At 41.9% G+C, this 23,976-nt stretch overlaps 1 protein-coding gene across 3 annotated transcripts in view; it reads left to right on the top strand.

Annotated features, from left to right (window-relative positions):
- The first annotated feature begins 223 nt into the window (after nt 1-223).
- Nucleotides 224-23,976, top strand: part of AFF1 (ALF transcription elongation factor 1) — a 200,990-nt gene continuing 177,237 nt past the window's right edge. For 2 of the 3 annotated variants that reach the window (XM_072754981.1, XM_025998127.2), the window contains exons 1-2: nt 224-528; nt 16,253-16,329. In XM_072754981.1, coding sequence (XP_072611082.1) covers nt 16,289-16,329 — 41 coding nt within the window. In that variant the 5' untranslated portion in view covers nt 224-528; nt 16,253-16,288. Of the gene's footprint in view, nt 529-14,375; nt 14,561-16,252; nt 16,330-23,976 lie in introns of all 3 variants that reach the window. The other variant, XM_072754980.1, reaches the window with a different exon arrangement.

Raw genomic sequence — 23,976 nt, 5'->3', positions numbered from 1 at the left:
TGCGGGGCGGGGCTGCGGGGCGGGGCTGCAGGGCGGGGCTGCGGGGCGGGGCTGCAGGGCGGGGCTGCGGGGCGGGGCTGCAGGGCGGGGCTGCGGAGCTGCGGGGCTGCAGGGCGGGGCTGCGGGGCGGGGCTGCAGGGCGGGGCTGCGGGGCTGCGGGGCGGGGCTGCAGGGCGGGGCGGGGCTGCGGGGCTGCGGGGCTGCAGGGCGGGGCGGGCTCTCCAGAGGAGGGCGTGGCCTCGCCTCCCGGGCGTCCCGGCGCAGCCCGCGCGCGGAGCTTGCGAGCCAGCGAGCGGTCTGGCGCGCGTCCCCTGCGCACTCGGCCGCCGCCTGCGCGCGTCGCGGGCGCAGCTGCGTTTTGGCCCCCGCGGGCGGCGAGCCCAGGCCGGTGCGAGCCGCCTCGGGATCCTGGGAGCACGCGTTCGCCTGCGCTCTCGGCGCCCGCGCCCCTTCCCCACCGCAACAGGTCCGGGGAAGGCGGAGGCGGCGAGGCGCACGACTCGAGACTGGAGGAGCAGGGGCGGGAAGGTGAGCGGAGCCCCGTGCGCCCCGTGCGCCCCGGGCGGGGGTCAGCCTCGCTGGGATCGCCGCAGCCGCCGCCTTCTGGGACGCGCAGCTCTCCGCCGTGCTGCCCGCTTCCCAGCACCGCTGACTCAAGCAGCTGGCGCTCCCACTTTTCCGGTGGGAACCTTCGGGGGGGACGGGAAAGACGCGGAGCTCGCATCGCCCTTATTTGCAGATCCCAGGCAGATAGAGCCTAGAAAAACTCGGGGAGGAGCGGTGGGAACCACAGGAAGAGGCCAGACCCGTTTTCTTTCCCCACTCCCCCAAATCAGACATCTGCTGGTGCGCCCCGCGTTTTGCGGAAGGATGTTGGGTTTTGGAACCTGGTGTCGGGATTGCGTAATACAAGTGTCCCAGAAGTTTCTCGGGGAGTAAACCAGGGGCTTTTCTCCCTTCCCTCCCGCGTCCTCCAGTCCTCGTCATTGTCACCCCTCCCCCTTGCGTCTAGCTGAGCTAATTTGGTGGTTCCAGCCCAGTCTAATTGCGATTGAGAGGGAGGCTCGCGGCGGTGGTCGCAGCCTCGACGGAGGGAGGGGAGAGTTGGAGGCACCTCCTGAGACTTGCCCCTGGGGCGCCCGGGGACGGCCTCTGCAGAACGTGGAACTGGTGAATTTCTCGTGCTAGTTTTTTACGCCGGAATCCGATCCTCCTGTGACTGCTGCTTTCGACCCCTCCGACGTTGCAAGTGCAGGGTCATCGAATTAAAAAGGAGTTGGAGAGTTGTGGGAGTCGTAGCTGCCTCAACGTAATGGTAGTTATATTAATGAATCTGCAAGGGACCTTCGAGCGTCTTGATAGTTGCTCACTAGGTTGGTCTTCCAGGAGTTTCTACGCTCACTCGCTCCCCATTATTGTCATGCAAATTGTCCCTGGAAGACCTTTGGCTTTGGAGGTGGAGAGGTGTCCGCATCTTCCGGGAGCTAGTCTGTTGCGGGGGGGGTGCGAGAGGCGCTTGCACAGCACGTTTTGCTGTTTTTTAAAGTGTGGGATGGGGCAGTTTTAACCCAGTGGGTGCACGCGAGAGCTGTGAGTGGGGGGTGACATATCATCAAGGAACCCGACAGATTTAAAACCTTAAAGGCGAAAACCATAATTAAGGCAAAGACTTAGTGTGTTCCCTGGGACGGTTGCAAAGTGAAAAAAAAGCTCAAAAATTAAGACACAGAAACATCAGGCGAGGGAGAGGCCTGAGCAGTGTGGGGGATTTTGCTTGTGAAAGATTATTTCAGAGCAAAGACCTGCAGAGTTCGTAGAAGGTAGGCAAAGGTGGGATATTTCTGGAGCTACGTGTGTCAGACTCCGGGTGGAGATAGAAGGCACGGAAAAGAAAAAGGCCTTTGGACTGTGAGTCTAGTTCTGCTCAGAGGCTTGAGAATACCTAGGCATGGCCCTGTTTCAGTGTTTACTTCCTCTGTCTAATGTATTTCCTTAGCTTGCCTTTCATCTTTAGTGGAAAGTATTCCTTGAGTGGATAATCTGGAAATAAATTCGCAGGAGAGTTGAAAATTCTGGATGATTCCGGTGCTTTAATTTAAAGGTGTTGTCTCTTTCTTGCCAACGTCAGAAAATACTGTTTTTGAAGATAAATATGCAGAAAAGGAATGTAGAATATTAAAGAATGACCCAAGAGAATGGAGACTAGGAGAGAAAGCAAGAGAATAACTCGTAATACTAGTTGTGTAAAACTAGAGAAACCAACTTGAGTTTAGCTAAATAAAGAGAGAGGGAACCAAGAAGGGACTCGAGATCTTTAAGACAAAGAGGTATTGAAGGGTAGGACACAAGGCTTTGAAAAAAATGAGTTTAGGTGCACTTAGTGGCTTAGTCAGTGGTGTCCAACTCTTGATGTCACTTCAGGTCTCCATCTCAGGGTTCTGAGATCAAGCCCCTCGTTGGGCTCCCTGCTGGCTCTGGAGCCTACTTAAAGAAAAGGAGTTTAAATTTTGGGGGCTCCTCCTCTTTTTCTTAAAATTTTCTAAATATAACATACAGGGATGATGAGATTGGGGGTGTAGGACTTGTTAGTGTGTACTTTATGCTTTCCACCTGCGGAAAGAAAATGAACTGTTATTTATCAGAGTTAACATGTTTTATTCATTCGTTGTAGTGGCTTTGACATTTGTGATTTGCTTAATTCTTCAACTTTGTAAAAATACAATTTTGAAGAATCACAGTGAGTTAAATTAGAATACAAAAATCATCCAGAGACTGTGAATTTATGGTCAGAAAAGCCCAGTGATTTTAAACATTGCTTTCTCTTGCAAAATGTGGAGTATGCATGCATTTTTTTGCCACCAGAAGTCACTGTTTCACTGTAGGGTTATAAAACTAACTACTTTGAGGTAGTTAAGACTACATCAAAACTGGCTGTCTCTGTCTCTCCTATTTCCTATCTGGTATGACTGAATTTTGAAGGAGTGCATTGAGCTAACAGTTACTGCTTTATTAACTAAGATTCTCAGTTGGATTTTGGATTAAATTTGGTTTTCATTTTAAAAAATTATTTATATTTGCAAGAGGGGAGAGAGAAAGGAAGCAGATTCCCCACTGAGCAGGGAGCCCAATGCTGGGCTGGATCATAACCCGAGCAGAAGGCAGATGCCCAACCAACTGAGCCACCCAGGTACTGCTGGATTAAATTTCAAAGAGTACTCTTCAATTAAGATACATAATGAGTTGCATGTTTGAATGTCCATAATTCACTGTAGCTATGTGATTGTTCAGTTGGAGTTATAGTGCCTTGAGTTACTAGATGGGTAAAAAAATTAAGTTTAGAAAAGGCAAACTTGTTTTCAATATCGCTTTCCTTTTTTTCCAATTAAAAAAAAAATATTTTAGAGAGTGTGTGTGCGCACGCACAAGCCGGGGGGGGGGGGGGCAGAGGAAGAGGGAGAGAGAATCTCAAGTGGATTATGTGCTCAGTCTGGAGCTGGGTGCAGTGCTTGATTCCATAACCCTGAGATCACAACCTGAGCTGAAGTTGGTCACTTAATCAACTGCATCACCCAGGCACCCCTCAATATTTTTAAGAAGCAAGTGAAAGGAGTTTCATACTCAGCTATAATTTGTGTTTTCATCAAACAAATTTCCATAATCATTTATGAAGTTAATTGGCTGTTACAAATTTTAAGATGGACTTATGCATTCACTTTTTAAAAGGTAGGGCCAATTTATGATAAATATTTCGATCGTTATAAGATGCAGGGAACAATGTACCTTGCAGGTGTCTCTGAAAGTATGAAACATAGTTGGGATGGTGTCCTTACTATTAAAGCCTTGCATTGAAAGCTGACCTTCAACTTGAATTTATTTGCCAATTTAGATATGTCTGTTGAAGCTGAAAGCTTGTGAAGTTCCCGATTTCAAGAACTTTAGATTATTAACTAATTTTTCAGGACACTGAGAAAGTATGTTGGAGAGAGTAAATTAAGGAACTGCATTCACACAAATATACAAAGTTTTGTAAATTATATTTTCCTCATTATGAATTCTGTTCCCAAACAATACTTAATTGGCTGAAATTTTCTAGCTGTCTTTCTCTTTTTTATACACAGTAGTGGTTTATTTAATATTTGCTGATTTGAATCTCAGATTTCATTAAAAGAGACTGCATAAACCCTGTAATCCATTTATTAAAAGTCTACCACAGTGCAGAAGTAAATGTGAAATATGTAGTTCTTTGTAGGTACACATCCTTTATTCCTGACTATTGATGTATATACAACAGATTATCGTAGACTTGAATCTCTGAGGTTCTAAGGCTATGGGGTTGCTAATAGGAGTTTCTGTCTTATGCCTTAGGATAGAACTCCTTCAGTAGTGTTCTCCAGAGGAAGAAAATCAGCTGATTTTCTTAAATTAACTGGCCCATTTTAAACATGACTAAGGATTTCTTGTTAGAGTGACTTTTTCTTATTAAAAGGCTGAAATTATTGTGATAAGTGGAGCCCAGAGGAGTCAATTACATCACTGATATAATACCTCATATTCATTCCTTATACCTCATAAGTACTGGCATAAAGTAAGCCAGGCAGTACTTTAAGCTTTGCAGAGACTGTGATAACGCCATGATCAAGAAAAAGAAAGAGCTCGTGCAGGTGGACTTAATATTCATGTAGCATAAAAGCCATTTGAAAGCAACAGCTTTCAAATAATGTATCATTTAAGCCTAATTGCAGCTCTAAAGTTGGAGTTCATTTTCCATTTTAAAATCAGGAAATTGAGTTGAAGAAGTTAAGTGACTTGACTCTGTGACTCAAAGCCTGGTGCCCTTTCCACTATGGTACACTGAGTTGGCTTTGTTGATATGTGGTTTCCTGTTTTTCAAGAATTACAGCTTGACTCTAAAATATAAATAGTGTTTCTCCTTGGCTAAGTAATTCTTTCTGATCATTATGGGAATAAAAAAGCAGGTATTTTCATTTAGCATTCTGGATATATTATTTGTGACTCCAAAGGAAAATATTATGCAGACCTACAAAAAGGACATGTGTTGTTTATTTGTACCATATAAAGATCCTTACCTTCTAAAAAAAATTTATATATAAGGGCTTATGAACCATCTCCCTTAGTGTTTGAAATCTGTTCAAGTTATGAAAGGTCAGTCACATTCCTATGTGAATCAGAATATACCCGTATCATTTCCTTCAATCTTGTAGATTCAGTGAATATATGCAGTATAGCAGTGGTTTTCAAACTTATTGTCAGAATCTTATGGAAGACTTGTTAAAACACATCTACCCTGCCCACACACCCAGATTTTTGATTCAGTAGGTCTGGGGTAATGCTCAATAATTTGCAATTATAACATGTTCACAGGTGATATTGATGGTGCTGGTTCTGGAACTACACTATGAGAACTACTGCCATTTAGCAGAGAATTTAAAAATTTTAAACTATGGTTATTGAGCCAGACAGCTTGGGCTTAAATCTTGCATTTGTCGCCTACTAGCTATCACACCTTAGCAAATTACTTAACTTTTTGTCAAAAACTGAAGGCTCTGAGATTTACCCTACTTTCAAGCTAACAAGTTAACCTGCCACAGTTTCATGAGCTCTTGGGAATGACTTTATTACTCATAATAATAGCTATTGTCAGAGTATCAACATTTTCTTACACTGGTTCCTTAAGCCCCAGTTTCCAAAGTGAGATGTGGAGAGAGTCATGACACCTGAGAAAAAAAATGAGTTGCATTACAGGAAAGGAATCCTGGGCTTACGGAATCCTAATCTTTTATAATGGGCGGTAAGTATGCCTGCCCTTTGCTCCAGAGAGGGAGACATTATTTTGTTTATACTGCACTGTAAACATGTTGCCCTGTGCTGTAGGAGACACAATCTCTATTTTCCAAGGCTGTTCTCTATACGAACATCTTTGAAGACTGTCTAGAACAAATACAGTTGGTGCCTCTGCTTGTACAATACGCAGAAATGCCATGGACCGATGGAGAACTGGCTTCTAACACTTTTCCATTCCCTTACAACATGGGGTTAATAAGACTTATTCTTGGGCAGCCTGGGTGGCTCAGCAGTTTATCGATGCCTTCAGCCCAGGGCGACGCCTTCAGCCCAGGGCCTGATCCTGGAGACCCAGGATGGAGTCCCATGTTGGGCTCCCTGCATTGCATCGAGCCTGCTTCTCCCTCTGCCTGTGTCGCCTGTGTTTCTCCCTCTCCCTCTCTGTGTTTCTCATGAATAAATCTTTAAAAAGAAAAAAAAGACTTACTCTTTTTTTATTTTATTCATTCATGAGAGACACACAGAGAGAGAGGCAGGATCCATACAGGGAACCTGATGTGGGACTTGATCCCAGGACTCCAGGATCACACCCTGGGCCAATGCAGGTGCTAAACTGCTGAGCCACCCACCCAGGGATCCTCATTCTTTTTTTTTTTTTAAAGATTTTATTATTTATTTATTCATGAGATACAGAGAGAGAGAGAGAGGCAGAGAGAGGCAGAGACACAGGAGATACAGGCAGAGGGAGACGCAGGCTCCATGCAGGGAGCCCGACGTGGAACTCGATCCTGGGTCTCCAGGAACACGTCCTGGGCTGAAGGTGGCGCTAAACCGCTGAGCCACCCGGCCTGCCCTGGGACCCTCCTCATTCTTTTTTTTTTTTTTTTTTTTTTTTTTTTAATTTATGATAGTCACAGAGAGAGAGAGAGAGAGGCAGAGACACAGGCAGAGGGAGAAGCAGGCTCCATGCACCGGGAGCCCGATGTGGGATTCGATCCCGGGTCTCCAGGATCGCGCCCTGGGCCAAAGGCAGGCGCCAAACCGCTGCGCCACCCAGGGATCCCGACCCTCCTCATTCTTAATAAGATCTTCCTTACTGGGTAATTGAGCAGATTAAAGATACTAAAATTTGTCAGGTACTTGGAGCAGAACATAATATATGCTACATAAATAGTTCTTGTTATTACTCCTGAAGGAAAATGTGTGTGTGTTTTAATGGTATTACCTTATAAGATGAAATAACTGCTTTATTGAGTATCCCTAACTTTGAGTTTGTTCCAAGGAACTTCTTTAATGAGTCTAAATTTTAAAATGGGATAATGCATTATTTTACCAGCCCATGGGGATTGAAACTTTTACTACCAATATTCACGTATTCTTTCATGTTTCTCTGCCTCATTATGATTATATAGAACATGTGACTAATTCTGGGGGTCCCTGGCCAGCTCAGTCCAAGGAGCACCTGACTCTTGAAGAGTATGCAACTCTTTTTTTTTTTTAAAGATTTTATTTATTCATGAGAGACACAGAAGGGGGGAGGAGGAGAGAGAAAGAGAGAGAGAGAGAGGCAGACATAGGCAGAGGGAGAAGCAGGCTCCATGCACCGGGAGCCTGATGTGGGATTCGATCCCGGGTCTCCAGGATCGCGCCCTGGGCCAAAGGCAGGCACCAAACCGCTGCGCCACCCAGGGATCCCTGAGTATGCAACTCTTGATTTCAGGGTCATGAGTTTGTATCCCATGTTAGGTGTAGAGATTACTTAAAAAAAAAAAACAACATAAATTTTTATTTTTAAAAATTTTTTAAAGATTATTTATTTGAGAGAGAGGTAGCATGAAGTGGGGGGAGGAGCAGAGGGAAAAGAGAAGCAGACTCCTTGCTGAGCAGGGAGCTTGATGTGGGTCTTGATCCCAGGACCTCAAGATCATGACCTGAGCCAAAGGCAGACCCTTAGCCAACCAAGCCACCCAGGAGCCCCCTTTAAACTTAAAACAACAGTAACAACAACAAAAAGTCATGTGATTAATTCTGTACAGTGGGCTCTCTGTGGGAGTAAGATGCATTTCTGAGCTAAAGCATTTAAGTGGCTCTTGTGAGGCCCTCCAGCTCTCTTTTACTATGGCAGACCCTGAAGCTACGTTTTGAGATAGTGGAGATTCCAACAGTTTGGGTTTCTCAATGTGGAGAAAAGCTCGTTGCCTTCTTTCCTACCCTAACACACCAATATACAGTGGACATAAAGAGTATGAAATAAACCTTTGTTCTGACAGGACACTGAGATTTTGAGGTTAATTTGCCACTACAGAATAACCTGGACTAAACTCACTATATTCCAGTGTCTGTATATAAATATAATACCTGTGAGAAACTTGACTATTATTTTAAAATATAGGCTCTGGGTGTATATATATGTGGAGCTAGACTAGGAGCTTTCATTCTGTCAAGACAATATGAGCAGTTAAAATTTATTTATTTTACATGAAGTAATTTCAGATGGTAAGTGCTATAAAAAATAAGTTTTTCAGCACTGTTATTTTCATACCCAATGCCCATTCCCATTTTTTTTGTTGTTGTTGTTAAAAGAGCCTTAATTGTGTATGGAACTACATTGTACCTAGCCTTAGGTGATGGATCATGCTTGTTCTTAGCCAGTGCTAATAACTTGTATCCTAATTTACCTGCCCCCCCTACAGTAAATTTAGGAGACCATGGGACCTAGCTGTGATTTTTGATAGACAAAGTCTTAGGGAAGGATTTTCCTTTCCTGACAAAAGGAGAAAGATGTGACTGGCATCTTTCTGCCTTAAATGTAGGTAAGATAGCTGGTAACAGCAGTAACCTTTTTGTACCACGAGATGACAGGCATAAAGACAATATGCTAAAGGAGCACCTGGGTGGCTCAGTTGGCTAACCATCTGCCAGCTCAGGTCATGATCCCAGGGTCTGGGATCGAGCCCTGTATCAGGCTATTTCTATTTTGCAGTGTAGCCAGCCTCATCAAAGCCCGGACTTACCCATTTAAATTTTGCACTGACTATATTGTCTAGGTATCTGGTTGGCCTGTGGCTGCACTTCATGATAAAGTGGATTTGAACTACCTGGTGGCTCTTCATAAAATGCAGATTTTCCTCATGTACTGTGATGTCTGATGCAAAGCATCCTAGAACAAACTAGCAATTTGCTAGTGTAATGACTAAACATAGTCTGGTGTATGTGGTCTTTCTCATCTTCTAGTATCTTTCAAGATGAATCCTAAGAACTTGGACATTCACAATAAAGGAATTTTCCTTTTTAAAAAAAAAAAAAAAAAAAGCAGTGAGGAGCCTGCTTCTCCCTCTCCCTCTCCTCCTCACTCATGTTTTCTCATATCCCTCTCTCAAATACATAAATAAAATGTTAAAAAAAAAAAAAAGATAACAAGCTGAATACAGCAGAGCAGAGCCAGAATTCTTGATGGCCTCATTGAACAGCTTAAACTATACCATCTTCTTCTGAACTTGCTATGAAAGTATAAACTTCTATTAATTAAGCAGTTGTGGGGCCCCTGGGTGGCTTGGCCCAGGGCGTGATCCTAGAGTTCCAGGATCAAGTCCCACATTGGGCTCCCTGCATGGAGCCTGCTTCTCCCTCTGCCTGTGTCTCTTCCTCTCTCTCTCTGTGTCTCTCATGAATAAATAAATAAAATCTTAAAAAAAAAAAAAGCAGTTATTGCAGCTAGACACATTCCTAAGCCATATAGAGTATAATGGAATTGAGAGTGCATTGGTTGGAGGATGTGGCTGAAGGCCCAGCTGTTCTACATTAGCTACTGTAACCAGGGAAGGCCTCTTTGAGAATGATCATTGAACAGAGGTCCAAATGATGAGAGGGAGCCAACAAGATATGAAATGTATACTTGAGTTTGGGGTAGCACCAGAGCCGCCCCTTGAACAAAGATTTTGAAATGAAGAAACAGTTGGGGAAATTGTGTTCCGTTATGGATTTCTAAGCTGTGGGTACCGTATTCATTGGAGAGCTAAAGGAACTGTGAGTGATCAGATCAGTTTGGGGCCTTGGGAGATTATGATCTGCTTGGGGCAGAGTTCGGGAGAATGCCGACAAAAACAGTGTATGATCCATGACTCACCCCTGACACATTGCCTGTTACTCCTGGAGGAATGTGTGGGGAAGAGGAAGGGAAGTAAACTTGACAGGGACTACTGACCAGTCCACACACCCTTTGAATCTGGATGGAGTTTTTTTCCCTCATACTCTCTTTTGGGAACAGGGTCATGGTCATGGGACTTTGAGACCTGCTTAGCTCTGTTGTTGTTGAAAAGCAATATATGGATTCTTCCAAGCCTGTGCTTTGATTGGCAGAAAAATAACTAGAACAACAACTACTAACATTTCACTGAGTGCTTAACATGGGCCAGGCATTGTGCTAAAAATATTACAAACATTTTACTTAGCCCTGTGTCAATCCCATGAAGCCCTGTATAACTGATGATAAAGCTGAGACCTTAGGAAAGAAAAAGAGTAATTTTTTTGAGATCATATAGCTAGTAGGTTCCAGAGCAGGCCTTTTAACTAGCTTGTCATAAGGACTTCTGAGACAAGGTTCCCTAGAATGTGCTAGGTTTGGAACCCCTTAAAAAATGAAATAAAAATTTTTTTAAAAGATTGTATTTATTCATTCATGATAGACACAGAGAGAGAGAGAGCCAGAGGCACAGGCAGAGGGAGAAGCAGGCTCCACGCAAGGAGCCCGATGTGGGACTGGATCCCAGGACTCCAGGATCAGGCCCTGGGCCAGAGGCAGGCGCTAAACCGCTGAGCCACCCAGGGATTCCCCCAGTTTTTTAAATTTGAATTGTTTTACCTGTTATTTTGGTGAGAAAAGCAATTTGATATACATGACATTTTTATTTCTGAATAAATTTGGAAGGACTATAGGAGACCTGGCGGGGTACATTCCTAAATGAAATGTATTCGTTTCGGGATCCCTGGGTGGCGCAGAGGTTTGGCGCCTGCCTTTGGCCCAGGGCGCGATCCTGGAGACCGGGGATCGAATCCCACATCAGGCTCCCGGTGCATGGAGCCTGCTTCTCCCTCTGTCTGTGTCTCTGCCTCTCTCTCTCTCTCTCTCTCTCTCTCTCTCTGTGACTATCATAAATAAATAAAAATTAAAAAAAAAAAAGAAATGTATTCGTTTCACTTATATAAAATGTAACATAGGTGTTGCTGACTTAATAACGAGCTGCTATGAATTCTCCCTCACCCTCTAGCTCTGTATGAGCTGCTATGTATTAGATGCCTATGATGTGTCAGTGTGCTAGGCATTTTAGCTAGATTTAAAAATACATACATTAAGACAGCAGGAGTGGAGTGGGGCCATATGGGGCAGAGGGAGAGGGAGAAGAAGATTCCCTGCTGAGCAGGGACCCCCCTCCCCCAAGACCTGACTGGATCTCAGGACCCAGGGATCCTGACCTTAACCAAAGGGAGACCCTCAACCAACTGAGCAACCCAGGCACCCCCATTTTATCTAGATTATATAATTTGTTCAGTAACACTGTAAAATTTGCTATTTTCCATTTTACAGATGGGAACACTGAGGTTGGTAGGATTTAATTTACCCAAAGTGATCACCTGTCTCAGTTGAATCTATTCTCTTTCTGCTATACTGCCAAGTTGGTATTTTCCTTTTTGTTTTTATTTTTAAAATTTTATTTATTTTTGTTTAATTTAGTTTTATTTTTTAAAAGATTTTACTTATTTGAGAGAGAGAGAGATAGCAAGAGAGAACACAAGTGAGAGGCATGGAGGAAGAGAAGCAGGCTCTCTGCTAAGCAGGGAGTCTGACACAGGGCTCAATCCCATGACCCCGAGATAATGACCTGAGCTGAAGTCAGACCCTTAACCAAATGAATACCCAGTTGTCCCTGCTTTATTTTTTAATAGGATTTTATTTTATTTTATTTATTTATTTTAAACCTTTTTAAAAAATGTTATTTATTCATGAGACACACACACACACACACACACACAGAGAAAGAGAGGAGGGAGAGGAGAGACAGGCAGAGGGAGAAGCAGTCTCCATGCAGGGAGCCTGATGTGGGACTCGATCCCAGGTCTTCAGGATCACGCCCTGGGCCCAAGGCAGCGCTAAACCACTGAGCCACCCGGGCTGCCCAATTTATCTATTTCTTAAAAAGGTTTTATTTATTTATTCATGAGAGACACACAGAGAGAGGCAGAGACACAGGCAGAGGGAGAAGCAGGCTCCATGTAGGGAGCCCGAGGTGGGACTTGATCCTGAAACTCCAGGATCACGCCTTAGGCCAAAGGCAGGCGCTAAAACGCTGAGCCACCCAGGGATCTCCAAATAGAATTTTAAACTGCCTCTTTCTCCCCCTCTTTAATCACATCTTGTCTTTATAATCTAGGAAAATAATACAAAAAAAAAAAAAAGAATGAAAACATAAAGGAGGACCTTCTGATTTTGATATATATAGGCCACTTTTCTTCCCAGTCCTTATATTTAAAGAAAAGTATGTTTACACGAATAATAAAAGATTCATAGCATACAGAGTGTCTCTTTCCAGAGAAGTCACCATTTATAGCTTGGTATATGTATGCACACGTGTTTGTATGGTGCATAAACAAAGTATTTTTTTCTTAAGTAAATTGGCTCACATTGTACATGTTACACATCTTGTTTAGATACAGATATTCTTTTTGATGTTCTGTTGCATCTCATGATATATCATAATTGAGCCATTTCTGTGTTGGCATATATTAAGTTACCAGTTTTCTTACTGTTCTAAACAATATTTTATTGCACATGATTCCTTGTATACATGTGACTGTATTTTTGTTTTAAAGATTCTATTTATTTATTCATGAGAGAGAGAGAGGCAGAGACACAGGCAGAGGGAGAAGCAGGGTCCATGCAAGGAGCCCGATGTGGGACTTGATCCCGGGACTCCAGGATCACACCCTGACCCAAAGGCAGACACTCAGCCGCTGAGCCACCCAGGTGTCCCATGACTGTATTTTTAAGAAAGATTCTTTGAAAGAGACATTAACTGAAGCGTATACTGATTTCCTTTCTTAGCAGTGGTTTAGGTTAATAACTTCCTGACTACAGTAGGCCTCCATTCCAACCTAACCTTGTGAGTCGCGTGGCCACCCGTACAGCTGCATAAATTATACGTTAGCACTTAAACAGTATTTTGTGGGCTGAATTTGTTTTTTTCAGTGAGACATAATTGAGATAACAGTCAATAATCTGGCGATGCAGCCTCCTTGCACCTGCCTCTGTGGAAAGACTCATGTCTCCTGGCAAATTAAAGAATAGAGAATTTGAGTTGAACAGACAAGTTCCTGGCTGTGCCCTGGGGCTGCATCCCTCAGAGAATATGTCTCTTTCACTTTCTACTGTATCTACTCATCCAAGAAGCCAGTGGTGAGACCCACAGTTTTGGCCTGTGTTCAGTGTTGGACTTGTCAATTTCTACAACAGTTTTTTAAAAAACAGACTTTTGGGATGCCTGGGCTCAGCGGTTGAGCTCAGGGTGTGATCCCGAGGTCTAGGATTGAATCCCACATTGGGCTCTTTGCAGGGAGCCTGCTTCTCCCTCTGCCTTTGTCTCTGCCTCTCTCCCTCTGTGTCTCTCATGAATAAATAAAATCTTAAAAAAGAAAAAAGAGTTTTAAAGATTTATTTCTTTCAGAGAGAGGGAGAGAGAGCTCACACATGCATGCACGCACTGTAAGCAGAAGCTTGTGTAAGCAGGAGGGGCAGTGGGAGAGAGAATCCTCAAGTTGACTCCCCACTGAGCGTTGAGCTTGATGCAGGGCTCTATCCCAGGACTCTGAGATCATGACCTGAGCTGAAATAAAAAGTTGGATACTTAATCAACTGAGTTGCCCAGGTGCCCCCAAAATAGACTAAAGAGTTGTTTTAGGTTCCCAGCAAAATTGGACAGAAGCTATAGAGATTTCCTATAGACCTCCCTGCTACCCCACCACTACCACGCGGCCCCCATGCACAGCCTCCCCATAATCAACATCTCCCAGCGCAGTGGTATAGTAGTTTAAAATGATGAATTTGCGTTGACACATAATTATCACCTAGAATTCTAGGACCATCTTTCTTTCTTTCTTTTTTTTTTTTTAAGGACTATCTTTCACTGCAGTTGCGCATGGCTTCTTATTTCCTTTAGATTTTTGCTCAAATGTTACATTCTCTGACTACCTTATATAAAATTGCAACACCTTACCTTGGTTCCTTGCTGGCACTCTACACTTTTGCTTTGTTTTTCTCCATAGCACCTTTTAATATCTAATATCTATGTATTTTTCTTATGTTTCTTCTTTGCTAAACTATAGTTTGCAAGCTTGCTGACGTCAAGTCTGTCTTCTTCACTTTTATTCTCTGTAGATGTTCAGGAAATATTTGCTGGCTTAGTGACTAAATGAACAAATAGGGGAACTCAGGACCATTTTCTTTTATTTTTTATTTTTTTATTTTTATTTTTTTCACGACCATTTTCTTTCTTTCTTTTTCTTTTTCTTTTTTTAAAAAGATTTTTATTTATTTATTCATGAGAGAGAGAGAGAGAGAGGCAGAGACACCGGCAGAGGGAGAAGCAGGCTCCATGCAGGGAGCCCGACGTGGGACTCGATCCTGGGTCTCCAGGATCAGGCCCTGGGCTGAAGGCGTCGCTTAAACCGCTGAGCCACCTGGGCTGCCCTCAGGACCATTTTCAAGGTTGGTGTTCCTCTGCAACCCAACCTACCTCCTCCCTCACTGCCCTCTTGCTCTCCAAGACCTAGGGTGGGTACTGTTGGGTTGCAAAGCAGGTGAACATCTTGATTGGGATGATTATGTGGAGACTGCCATCACTGACTCTTCAGAAGCCTTTACAGTGTTATGAAGAATTATGCTGAGATGACACACTATTTTATTGACCACCCACTGTGTGCCAGCCCTAGTATCAAGAGAGAAAAGAGAGCAGCAAAAGGGGAGAAGGGACAGTATTGCTGGGAAAGGGACGGGGGGAAAGAAAATGGAGAAAGAGGGGAAAGGGAAATAAAATTGTGTTGGATAGAGGGAAAGTGAGAGAGTAAGCGGCAGTGGTGGTGGGGTGGGATGGGAATGATTGGGGTTTGAGTTGGAGAATTTAGGAAACCTGCCTAATTAGGCTCCTGTAGGCCTGGCTTACTATACTGGTTGGAGGAGTGTGGGACTCCAAAGCATATTTGACCCTGAAAAACTGAGAGCTCTGCCAGTGTGAGTTTAACTAGAATATTTGTAGCATCCATGTTGCATTCTTTTTTGGGGGAGGGAGATAGAGAGACAGTGCTATCTACTGGTATGGAAACATTGTGGTCAGCAATTTTAATTTCATGGAGGAGGAGGAGTAGATAAAAGACCTTATCAGGTGTCAGAGTAGAGCTGGACTATATTCAGAGTTTCAGCCTCAGCCGGAAGTGTACAGTTAGCCTCTTAAACATAAGAGACAAGTTAAAACTGTTACAAATTTAGTGTGTTTTCATTTGTATCACAGTTTGTTAAATCTGTACTAAGATCATTTGTAATAAATCCTTTGCCTTAAGGATGTTTGGAAAAATTGAAACTATTTAAAGCAAGTTAGGATAAGTGCAGTGAGTTCACACATACATACAAGAAAGGGAAAAGGAAACAGCTGTTGATAGTGTTAACCATAGAGAGAGGTTGTTTCTAGAGATATGCAGGGCAGTACCAAGGCCGTCTGCCCAGGTTGTATAACTTTTTCTTTTTTCTTAATTTTTTTTTTTTTGGACCAGTACTCTTTTGAGAGCTCAAAAAATGGCTTTGGGAATTAAGCACCTTTTAGGAGTGGAAGTAAATTCTTACAATTGGCTCTTACTTGGCGTACTTTTTTATTAAGTATTCTTATGTGAAGACCAACTGGCTGATTTCCTTTCTTGTGCATACTCTTACCTTTCTTCCTTTTGATTCTAGACGGAGTGCTGATACAACCTGTTACCTCAGGCAAATTACTTAAAACCGAGTTTCAGTTTTCCTAGTTATAAAATGAGTTATTAGTATGTGGGGTATTAGCATCTACCTTGCGAGTTTATTTTAATGTTTACTTGAAATGCCATCTGAAAAGGGCTCGACACAATGCTTGGCGAGAATAGACACTAGGGAAATGTTATTTCCTTTCTTCCTTCTCATAATAAACTTGTATGCATTGCTTCTTGCTGAAATGGCTTTGAGTAGAGGCTCAAAAGTACATTTGGCCTTTGATATATGATAACCAGTTTCTTCATGCAGTTTGAGGGTTGATGAAGAACCACTGTCTCTAATTCAAATGAAAACATTGAATTCTGTTTCCAGTAAGAATATCTTGCCAGTCATGTGTACCTATGAGTTTACTTATGGGCTAATATTCACAGGTTGCTCTTTCTCTTTCAGATGAACAGACTCGTTATTTTCCACTGACTGGCAGCAATGGCGTTTACTGAAAGAGTCAAGAGCAGCAGTAGCAGCAGGTAACGGTGAAATCCAGGATTCAAAGATGCAATGATATTTGAGTTTATGATGTATTTTTCAAAGAATAAGCTTGATCCTTTTCATTTTTATGATACAGGAAGGTATGTGAAAATCTTAGTTTTCTCTACACAAACCTGTTAGACCGGCTACATATTTTCTTTAGATCTAGTGCTTTTGGAACCTCATACCTCATTTCTTTAACATATAGGTGTCATAGTAGATCAGCATCCCAATTCTGTGTGCAGGATATTGGTCTGTATTACACTGTTTTGGAGAAAGGAGCACCTGTTTGTGAAATCTGCCCTATCATGAGAACTCTGAAGTATGGAATTCTGTCAGTTACAGTTTATTTATTTGTTTATGTAAATATTTTATTTATTTTCATCAGAGACACAGAGAGAGAGAGAGAGAGGCAGAGACCCAGGCAGAGGGAGAAGCAGGCTCCGTGCAGGGAACCCAACGTGGGACTCGATCCCGGGTCTCCAGGATCACGCCCTGGGCTGAAGGCGGTGCTAAACCACTGAGCCACCCGGGCTTTCTTGTCAGTTACATCTTACTACTTTCAGATCTCTCCCTCCAAGTGTGCACATATAGTTAACTTCCTTCTTGCATATACTGAATGATCAGAATTGGTTGAGGGGAGCATATTAATATTCTGAAGCAGTTATTAAGAGTAACTTATTTGGTATCACTGATCAATTTTTATTTATACTGTTAGATATTCAAAAACAGATTTAAGAATGAAAGATGGAGACTCAGACTTACTCAGCTAACATTTATTAACAGATGCTCGTGCCTGTAATTCTGGAAGGTCCTGCCTGGATGCTTTCCTACTTCCCTTTCTGGTTCATTTAGGAAACTCTTCCTCTGTTCCAGGTGGCCCTGGTGGTACTGTTGTTAGACTTGGTGCACTCTCCTCCCCCACAGAGGAAGGCATGTGACCCAGGCTGCAGCAATTCACATTCTGCTAGGACGAGGGGAAGCTGTTGTCGTCTGTCTTTAGGCTTGTTCATTATGTTCAGTTACACATAAGTTTTAAATTTTTATGCAGCTAAATGTCTTGTCCTTTATGGATTCTGGTTTTGATTGTGCTTAGAAAGGTCTTCCCAACTTCAAGATTGTGAAAATAATGTCATGTGTTCTTTGCTGGCACTTGAATGGTTTCATTTTTTGCATTTAAATCAGAACTTGTGAGCTGGTGGCCTATGGGACAGATCTGGTCAACAGATGGGTTTTGTTTGGCCCCTCACAGTGTTCTAAAAAAGTACATATATATCTGCCAATGTTTTTTTACATAACAATCTAGACTTCTATCTTCTCTTAAAAAATTGAAGATTTAACAACCTCGGCCTTGCATTGCTGTATAGCAGCACTCAGATACAATCTAATAGCCACTGCTCTTTGCAACAAGGCATGAGGTTAGAGGAGTTCTCATTCAGAACTTACCAAATGGTATGCCATCAGTATTTTTCAGGTGTGCCAACATGTTCATCCTCCCAGCCTGTGGGTCAGCCAGAACTCCAGAACTCCCCCTTGTTTCCTCTTGCAGACATCTGCTTTGTCAGGTTGCCCCAGAAAGACTTGCTGTTAAAAAAAAAAAAAAAAAAAAACATCAGAAGAGCACAGGTACTTTCTAGTTCACTACAGTTTCCACAGTTGGACTCACACATTCACTTCACTGCTTAGCCCTCTTAACTTGTGACCCATTTCAGATTTTGGATGTTTAATTTTTGAATTTTTTAATTAAAAATATTTATTTATTCATGGGAGACACAGAGAGGCAGAGACAGGCAGAGGGAGAAGCAGGATCCCCGCGGGAATCGGCTCTGCTACTCGGTCCCAGGACTCTGGGATCACACCCTGAGATGAAAGCAGATGCTCATCACTGAGCCACCCAGGCATCCCTAATTAATTAATTTTTAAAGTAGGTTCTATATCCAATGTGGGACTTGAGCTCACAACCTTGAAATCAGGAGTCAGTCATATGCTCTACTGACTGAGCCAGCCAGGTCCCAGATCTTGGACCTTTTAGTATTTTATTTAAAAAAGTATTTATTGATTCATGAGAGATGCAGAGACACAGGCAGAGGGAGAAGCAGGCTCCCTGTAGGGAGCCTGACACGGGACTTGATCCCTGGCCCCAGGATCACGCCCTGAGCTGAAGGCAGATGTTCAACCGCTGAGCCACCCAGGCGTCCCTAGTTTTTATTTTTAAAATTTAATTTTTTAAAAGATCTTTTTGCATGAGAGAGTTTGAGTGCATGAGCAGGGGAGGGTCAGAGAGAGAGAGAGAGAGAGAGAGAGAGAGAGGATGAATCGCAGGCAGACTACCTGCTGAGCGGGGAGTCCAATGCAAGGTTCCATCTCAAGACCCCTGAGATCATGACCTGAGGAGAAATCAAGAATCAGATGCTTAACTGAGCCACCCGGGCACTTCAGGAGCCTTTTTTTTTTTTTTTTAAGCAAAAGGCTAGCCAGTTGTTTAAACATAATTTATTACATCATCTCTTTTCTCCATTGATTTGAGTGCTGCATCTAAATTCCATCACCATCTTGAGTATTTGGTTGGACTCTTTTGTTCCATTGATTGATTGTTCTGGCAATGGTGCCATACTATGTCACTGTATTTTCATAGATCTTAATATTCAGGTACTTCTTTGTCACTACTTTTCATTTTTAGAATTTTGGTAGTTATTCACATCTGATTACATTTCCATGTATCCTCTGAGGTCATTAGTCATTTTCTAGAAAAATGTTGACATTTTGATTCAGGTCTTTTTGAATTTTATCAATTAAGGGGGCAACTGGGTGACTCAGTGGTTGAGCATCTGCCTTTGGCTCAGGTCATGGTCCTGGGGTCCTGGAATCGAGTCCTGCATCAGGCTCCCACAGGGAGCCTGCTTCTTCCTCTGCCTGTTTCTGCCTCTCTATGTGTCTCTCATGAATAAACAAATTAAAAAAAAAAAAAAAGAATTTCATCAATTAGGGAGAGCTTAATTCTATAGCATATTAAACCTGAGTCTCCCTACAAAGGAATCTAAATATCAGAATGGTGAAATTTTAAGAGGATGAAGAAATTTTAAATTTAAATTGTAAGATTTTTGCGGGTGTCTGATTTTTCAAAAATTTCTAGTTTTTGGCTGCCTGGGTGATTCCATGGTTGGCATTTGCCTTTGACTCAGGCAGTGATCCCAGGTCCTGGGATCTAGTCTCACATTGGGCTCCCTTCAGGGAGCCTACTTCTCCCTCTATGTCTCTGCCTTTCTGTCTCTTTGTCTCTCTCATGAATAAGTAAATAGAATCTTTTTTTTTTCTAAAGATTTTATTTATTTATTCATGAGAGACACAGAGAGAGAGAGAGAGAGGCAGAGACACAGGCAGAGGGAGAAGTAGGCTCCATGCAAGGGAGCCTGATGTGGGACTTGATCCTGGGACTCCAGGATCACACCCTGGGCCAAAGGCAGCACTAAACTGCTGAGCCACCGGGCTGCCCAATAAATAGAATCTTTAAAAAAAAAAATTTCTAGTTGTTGACATTGCCTCCCATATAATTTCTAGTAGAATATTCAGTTATAATAGTTACAGTATTTTCAGTGTTAAGGTTGAAACTATTTCGTATTCTATTACTTACATATGTTGCTATTGTTAATAATTACTAGAATGGGTGAATGGCATTTGTAGTAACATTCTGGCAGTTATAGAACTGGTTTTATTGTTTGTTACATTTTTTCAACTCATAACCTTCCTGATACGCGCCTTTTAGTTTTAATACCCAATACAAGTGATAAAGTTCGAGGGAATCCTGAATGGAACTCAATTTTTAATATATATCAGTAAGCTCACTGTTTAATGTTTAATCATGACAGGTTAGTCTTTTAGTAGTCCAGAAAAAAATCCCATCAAATTCACGTGGAACTGGTCCAGGGCTAGCACATACTTGAAAGGAAACAGATGTGTATTGAGTATGCAACTCTAATTGTTCAAACTAAACAGAAGTCTGAGTGTGAGCCCTTACTTTGCTCAAGGCTATCAAAAGTCATAAGCGTGGATAAAATATTAATGTAATGTGTAAAGACAATATTTGTTTTAGTTCTTGTAAATAGTAGACTTACTCTCTGATTTGCAGATTTATCAGCATTAGACACTAGTGAATCGCAGCTCACTTATATTACCCCTACCCTCATTTTCCTCCCGTTCTTTTTCTTCTTTCTAAAAATTGTTACTGGAGTATAACAAACTGAATAGAGCAGACATTATTAGTACAGTTCAGTGCGTTTTCACAAAGTGAACACTCTTGTGTAACCCATCAAGTGACAATACCGGCTCTCCAGAAGCCTCCTCTTGTCCCCTTTCAGCTATTAACTCCCTCAAAGGCTGCCACTATTCTGACTTCTGACATCATGAATTTGTTTTGCTATCTTTTGAATTTTATTTGCATTTAACCATATAGTATGATTTTTAATGTTTTCTATTCAGTTTTGATGTTTGTGATTATTATTCTATTTCATAAATTTAAATATTATGAACTTTTAACTGTCTCAGTAATAATGTAATTTATATTAAAATACTATGTTAGAGGAGAGGTGGGTGGGGAGATGGGGGTAATTGGGTGATGGGCGAGGTGTTGGGGTAACTGGGTGATGAACATTAAGGAGGGCACATGATATAATGAGCCCTGGGTTTTATATGCAACTGATGAATAACTGAACACTACTTCTGAAACTAATGATACACTATATGTTAATCGATTGAATTTAAATACAATTTTAAAAATGCTATGTTAGGGGATCCCTGGGTGGCTCACTGGTTTGGCGCCTGCCTTTGGCCCAGGGCGCGATCCTGGAGTCCCGGGATCGAGTAGCGCATTGGGCCCCTGGCATGGAGCCTGCTTCTCCCTCTGCCTGTGTCTCTGCCTCTCTCCTCTCTCTATCATAAATAAATAAATAAATCTTTAAAAAAATCATGCTAAAAAATAAATAAAAATGCTGTTAGGTATATTTTATATAGTCTATCCTGAATATTTTTATTTTCCTTTCCATCAACTTTACATAGTTTGATATAATTATCCTTACTCTTTCTTCCATTTCTTCCTCTTCTACCCTCCAACTATTACTCTGCTTTTAATTTTTTTTTTGCTTTTAATTTTAAAAAAAAAATTTTTTTTAAAGATTTTATTTATTTATTCATGAAAGACAGAGAGAGAGAGAGAGAGAGAGGCAGAGACAGGCAGAAGAAGAAGCAGGCTCCATTTCAGGGAACCTGACGTACTCGATCCCTGGTCTCCAGGATCACACCCTGGGCTGAAGGTGGCGCTAAACCGCTGAGCCACCTGGGCTGCCCCTGCTTTTAGTTTTAAATTGTCCAGATAGGACATTTTATTTTATAATTATATCCTTGAAAGCTTTGTCTCTAAATTGTTAATAGGTTTTTCAAACTTCTATTTACATTATTTTTATCAGGAAGCAAAATAATGTTTAGAGCTTTTTTTTTTCCTAAGATTTTTATTTATGAGAGATAGGCAGAGAAGGGCAGAGGGAGAAGCAGGCCCCTTGAGGGGGAGTCCAATGTGGGACTCCATCCCAGGACCAGGGATCACACCCTGAGCTGAAGGCAGGTGCTCAACTCCTGAGCCACCCAGGTGTCCCTAGAGTTTCATTTCATGTTTCACATAGGTTTATATTTCATATGGGTTCACAGTTATCACAGATACCACTTGAAGGAGAAAGGTTCATTTTGGTCAGGAAAAATCAACTCTTTAGCTGAGCAAATTGTTCAAATTCATGCCACATTTTAAATTGCTTCATCTTTGATGTTTTTATTTTTCCTGGAGTTTTTAGTTACTTTTCTTTTTTCTTACTGAGAGAACATACCTTTTTGCCATTTCACCAGTCAGTTCCCCTTCTTCCCCTTCTTATTCTTATCTATTTGACTGAAATGTCTCATTTCCTTTTTGGAATCCAGAAATTAAAATTAATTTTTACAAAGTATGTGCTAAACTTCATTCTTCTGAAATTGGGCCCAGGTAAGTGAAGCCAGAGAGTAAAGTGGGGATACATTCTGTGAAAATGTTACTTGATGATGGGTGGAAAATATACGAAGGTAAAATGTAAGAATGAAAGAAATTGTATTTTAGGCTGTATCACCAGATCTGTGGGACGTGATTTTGTTATTTCCTGCCTTTAAGGGTAGATACTTCTTTTTTTTTTTAAATCTTATTTATTTATTCATGAGAACACAGGGGCGGGTGGGGGGAGGGAGAGAGAGGCAGAAACACAGGCAGAGGGAGAAGCAGGCTCCATGCAGGGAGCCTGACGCGGGAATTGATCCCAGGACTCCAGGATCATGCCCTGGGCTGAAGGCGGCGCTAAACCGCTGAGCCACCCAGGGATCCGGGGTAGCTATTTCTTGTATGTGCTTTAGGAGATGTGCTGAGATATGCTTTTCAATATTTAGGAAGATTTGAAAGATTGGATTTTGTGAGAGCTGAATCATATTATAGTACTGTACTCTTGGACAATCTCCTTCCCCAGGAGAGTCTGAAATAATGTTTAGCTCTCCTAATTGAGAAGAGTCCTCAATTAGTAAGGAAGCTACAAGGTGTTAAGCTGATTAACACCTATTATATGGACAGATTTTCTTTGTGTGAGTAAATCAGGGGCCTAACTTCCAGATGCTTACTAGAGAAATTAATGGCTCTAGGCTGTGTTTTCCTGAAGCAGTGATTGGCCTGGGCATTGTAAATAATGCACACCTGGATTGTGAACTGGGGAAATAGGAAAGTTTCCTGTATTTCTTAAGTCGTTTAAAGCCTAATTTACAAGTGCAATAATGTTTCTTATATAGAACTCATTGTATCCCTTTACTTTAGAAATCAGTTCCTAATTGTTAAGTATGTGACATTGTCATAAGTAGTTTAGGGTGAGTCACTTAGTTTGATGGGTTTAGGAGTTTGGTTTCAGACTTAACCCAGACCTGAGGAAATCTTTTTCAGAATTATCTCCCAAAGGGACCGTTAAAATTTGGGGAAGGGAGACTAAACTGTAGGAATACTGCATACTTTCACCAGTAAAATCCAGTTGAGCTAGTATTACATCTGTGTTACAGCAAGCCAAAGTGTAGGACTCTGCAGTGGGATAGCTATGTTTCAATCTCTGACATGTTGGTTACATGGGCAAATCGTTCAATTTTTAAAACCTCATTGAAATGAGAGGATAAGAAAAAAAAATGGGGATAAGAAGAATAATAAGTGGAAAGTGCTTATCACAGTACCTTCTACATCATAAATCTCCCATGAGTTTTTAATTCTACTACTTTGGTGATGATGGTAGAATGGTGTATTTCAGGGGAGTCAGAAGCTTCCTTAATTCTATTTTGAGGGGAAAGGCTTTGTTTCGAGGCAACTCTTTGGATAAAAGAGATTGTTTTTCAAGCTACTCCAGGAATAGCATTCATACAAAGAAGGATGATAGAGGAAACAGACCTTTAAAAACAAAATGTGTGTTTATTTGCAGAGCATGTGGATACACTTACAAGCTTTACAGTGGTCTATTTTACATTTGATATTGGTGATGGGATTGTCCTCAATCATACACATAGGATAAAAACACGCTACTGCGTAGTATTTTCTTTTTTGCAAGTAACATCGT

The sequence above is a fragment of the Vulpes vulpes genome, chromosome 4, assembly GCF_048418805.1.
Source record: "Vulpes vulpes isolate BD-2025 chromosome 4, VulVul3, whole genome shotgun sequence".
NCBI classification, from domain to species: Eukaryota; Metazoa; Chordata; class Mammalia; order Carnivora; family Canidae; genus Vulpes; species Vulpes vulpes.
Note: the sequence above shows the minus strand (reverse complement) of the source record. Positions and strands in the feature narration are given on the sequence as shown.